General features: G+C 46.3%; 2 protein-coding genes across 2 annotated transcripts; both read left to right on the top strand.

Annotated features, from left to right (window-relative positions):
- Positions 1–320: 320 nt before the first annotated feature.
- On the top strand, positions 321–521 carry T265_15743 (hypothetical protein; the record flags this gene model as incomplete). Its single annotated transcript, XM_009179056.1, has 1 exon — positions 321–521. A coding segment is annotated over one exon (126 nt), but the record flags the coding sequence as incomplete, so codon positions are not given.
- Positions 522–607: 86 nt separating this feature from the next.
- Positions 608–802, top strand: T265_12093 (hypothetical protein; the record flags this gene model as incomplete). The annotated part of the gene is made up of 1 exon (XM_009179057.1): positions 608–802. One exon carries the CDS (start codon positions 608–610, stop codon positions 800–802), a length of 195 nt encoding a protein of 64 aa, XP_009177321.1.
- Positions 803–4047: the final 3245 nt, after the last annotated feature.

The following is a 4047-nucleotide window of genomic DNA, read 5'->3' on the forward strand; positions in this document are numbered from 1 at the left end:
GATGACTACTCAATCGGTTCCAAGTATTTTTCACCTGGTTCAAGTACGGAAGTTGTTTCAGTCTAAATATCTCCTGAAAGTTATTGATCCTGGGGTACCAGTTATTCTCACTACCGATGCACCAAACTGCGGATAGAAGCATCACTCGCCCATGAATTTCTCGGTGGTATACTACATGTCCACAACTCAAACCAATTAGGGTAAAATTGAGAAAGAATCCTTGATTATCGTTTATACCATGAAGAAATAATCCCATAATATACTTGTGACAAACGACAAAAGCCCGCTAGTGATTTTCCTCTATGAAAGTATAATTCCAGTCTACACGGTCAACCGGCCTCAATACCTGCTAATACATTTCCGCAATACACGTTCGACCACCGATACAGTGATATGGAAGTGATTTCTCAGGCCGACGCGCTTTTCCCACAGTCATCATGGGCCCAGGGGTGCAGTCTTATCGGAAACATGATCCAGCCCATTCTCAGCTTTGCAATGATTCCTGAGACTCGATCAGAGTAAACAGTGTGTAATGGATTATCAACAGAACAGTCTAAAACAACCCCGTCTACCGGAACATCTCCGTTTGTTTTGACAACAAATTACAATGAACACGGTAGATGAGCGTTGCTCGCCTTCCAGAAGATTACCGGCCGAGGAACAATTCCGGCCCGGTCTCATTCAGGACACGCACGTTCGAATCAATGGATTTTCCCCGCTCGCCGCTCTGAGCATCACGGAGGCAATTGTGTTGGACAATACCACTCAGTTCGCGTCACGTGATTTGGTGTGGTGGATGTGACCCTCAGTCGACAAGTAAGCTGAACGATTCGCAGATGTGTTCGAACGCCCTCTGACAAAAGCAGTGAGAATGTGGACGTCGGATGCGTTCCCCCTGAACTCTCTATCTACGTTCAGCCCATTGTTTTTCCGGATGGTCACTGCCTTACTGACGCTCCGATCAACATACAGCTGAGACTGACACGCGATAGCATGCCACTGTCACGTAGACGTTTCCGACAAATATTGCCACAAACGGACGTTTCAGTCTGATGGCCGCGTTCTAGCCAGAAATTACAGACCTGATCGTAGTAAATAGATCGTTGAAGCCGTCTTGAAAACATTGCACAATGCACTTAAACGCGGTTGACACCTCAATCAGTTGAGACCCACACACTTTTCTACTGAGGCCAACGAGAAATATCCCCTGGCCTCGGGCTACATTCTTAATCGGTCACCATTCAGGGCTACCCTGCCTTCGATGCATACATGAAACAAGGTTACACCTAAGACCACTCTCTTCCAGGTTTAGAAAGCTGATCAGCTCGTTCAAAGTTCACTCAAGACGTCATTTTTATGAAAGGGCAGATGTCCGAGCATAGAGAAATATCAAGAAACTGGAGCAGTGACCCGAATTTGCCTTGAATGAGCCTCCGCCAGAACTGTGTGAGCCTCCGATCCAGAAGCATTGTCTTCATTGGACAGCTAACCAGAAGCTATCGATCTCTTTCCCGGATGTGTCACGTCAGCAACATTTGTAATCACCTAACAAGGTGGTCACAGAGTTCACCCGAGATTCCGCTGTTTATTGTGTTCCATGGCCACATGACACATATGGATCGTCTTATGCCTTGATAACAGTGGTATCTCACGCACCGAGACTGACCGGAATTTATTCACATGACTGTGATTCGGAGCTTCGATTCGAGGCACATCTGCGCAAGAGGATGATGACCTAACTCGGATCGAACCATAGCCACTAGGCTTGGTCGTCTCTAAGGCGAGTTCTACTCGGTTAAGGACATCACTGGATCTACCCAAAAGATTTTATCCCCTCGCTATTTGTCTACTCGGATGTCTGGTCCGTCGCTTGTGTCCTATCATCGCGCTGATGGCCAACATTCCCTAATTAAATCGGCAGAGTTGAGCCGAATGATCAGTTGGGACTGAATGCCTGAATGTGATGAGGCATACTGCTATCGGCGGATGAAGCACCCCGTGTCAGCAAGAGGCTGACTGAAATTCACGTGACAAAACGTAAACTCGGCTTTCTTCGTTCTTGGACGAACGGAAAAGTTCGGGAACGTATTGGAGGGACGACGATAACCCGCTCAACGCACAGTAGCTGTGTATGTTGATTCAGTGAGAGTGGTCTCTCACATCCACTACGATGTATGTGCACTCTTAATGACTCTCCCGACACACGGTATGATGAGTGCAGTTTCATCGAATCCGACTTCAACCCGTGTCACCAACTGTCAAATCGTCGACGACGTCAACCTTGAGATTGTTGGTCTGAAACAATGCGAGATCCATCAACGCCGTGAACAGCAGAGGTACAACGATAAGAGAAGGTGCCCACAGAACACCAATTTCGAGTCGTGCGAAAATGGCAGCCTTATGATTTGGTTGCAATGAACTCATGCCAACAAAAAGTCGATCCATCCGATTCCGGATGAGGCCAGAATCCAGCAGGTCAACCTTTATCCGGCAATTATTGTGGTCAAAGGCTAACCGAGAGAGAGATAAAGAGAGGGAAAATAATCGGGAGATCTGCGAGGAATAAGTTGCCGTTTCGGGACGCGAAATTCTTGAGAGCGGAATTAATAGAAAATTCAATACAATCAAGTTAGCATCGTTCGTTTGCTTTATGCTTCATTTCATGCAGCGTAACTTGAACGGCGAACAGAAAGGCACATTCAGTAAAATAAGGAGGAAGCATCTGAGGATAAGCACCACGCAAAAAAGAGTGCTTTAAAATGCACGCAATAGGAGCAATTCGAAAGTGTTTCATTTCTTCGGTGCTGCTAGCGCGAAACCCAGGTCCTCATACTCCATGTCGTACACGGTGTAGTACTTGTTCAGAAACGGTCGACCAAGAAGTATATGAGGGAAGTTTCCTTCCGGTGCTTCAGTAAACACACTCTGACACGTCCATTTTCCGTTCTTTTCGATCTGACGAAATGGGAATGAGGTTGACGAAAGCATGTGTCATTGAAATTAGTCTACAGTTCATTACTGTGTTCATTTGATCGACATTGTTTTATTGCATATCTATTATCTGATGAAATCAGCTGCAAAGTAGTGGTTTACACCTTGCAAACTCATGCACGATTGCACCAGTGACCAGTCTAAACTGGCCACTGTATGGTGGGAATATGGCACCGAGAACATGTTCACCTGTTCAGACGCGAAAAATCAGATGCGTAGTGAGTTGAAGGCAACACGCTCGCGTCGCATGTCGGATGTGCGCAGCTCAAATCCAGACAAGACCAAGACTGGGCACTGATAATGAGCTTTACCAAGTGAAGAACTCGAGTCCGTTCCTCTCTCGTCTGGTCCGAATGGTTGCAATCAATGCTGAAGTTGTTAACACCCGAAAAGTGCATGTGTTTTCAAGAAAGCTGTCAAAGAAGGGAGATATGCAAACGACCACTCACGTACCGATCTAATGTAGTACCTCGGCTCCATAGATAACGTGAACTCGCCAACCTCAAAGTGAACGATCGGTTTCTTGGGAATGTTTGAACAATCGACCAAGTAGAATCTGCCGTCGAACCCAATCGGTTGAAGTACGTGGTTGATCTTACTGAGTACGCTTTTTGGAACCCAGATTTTCGTGGCGCCGCTATCCACAGCCACGAGATAGGACGACGCCTCGCTCTCTCCGTCATCAATGCGAACTCTGCAAAGAAACGAATATCGTCTCAGCACAAGATACGATGGTCCTACAACCACGAATATTATCAGGTCAACGATCTCATTGGAAAACGGATGACACACTAGTCCATAACTCTCACCGATTAAGTGATCAACTAGTATCAAGGTAACTGCGTAAGCTTGTGATTACCGGAATAACTCTGCTTATAAAATCAACCCATTCAACTGTCAGAGGGGTATGAAAGAAATCGTGAAACTTTGGGTGCTCTCGGTGCTACACACCTTCTAGGAATGGGACCGCGTGTTCCCCACTGCGCCTCGTTCGAGATGCTTCTATTTATTGTTGCCAACACATTTCGGTAGCGATCTTGTTGTCAGTTTCTATCC

This window comes from Opisthorchis viverrini (assembly GCF_000715545.1).
Source record: "Opisthorchis viverrini unplaced genomic scaffold opera_v5_809, whole genome shotgun sequence".
NCBI lineage: Eukaryota > Metazoa > Platyhelminthes > Trematoda > Opisthorchiida > Opisthorchiidae > Opisthorchis > Opisthorchis viverrini.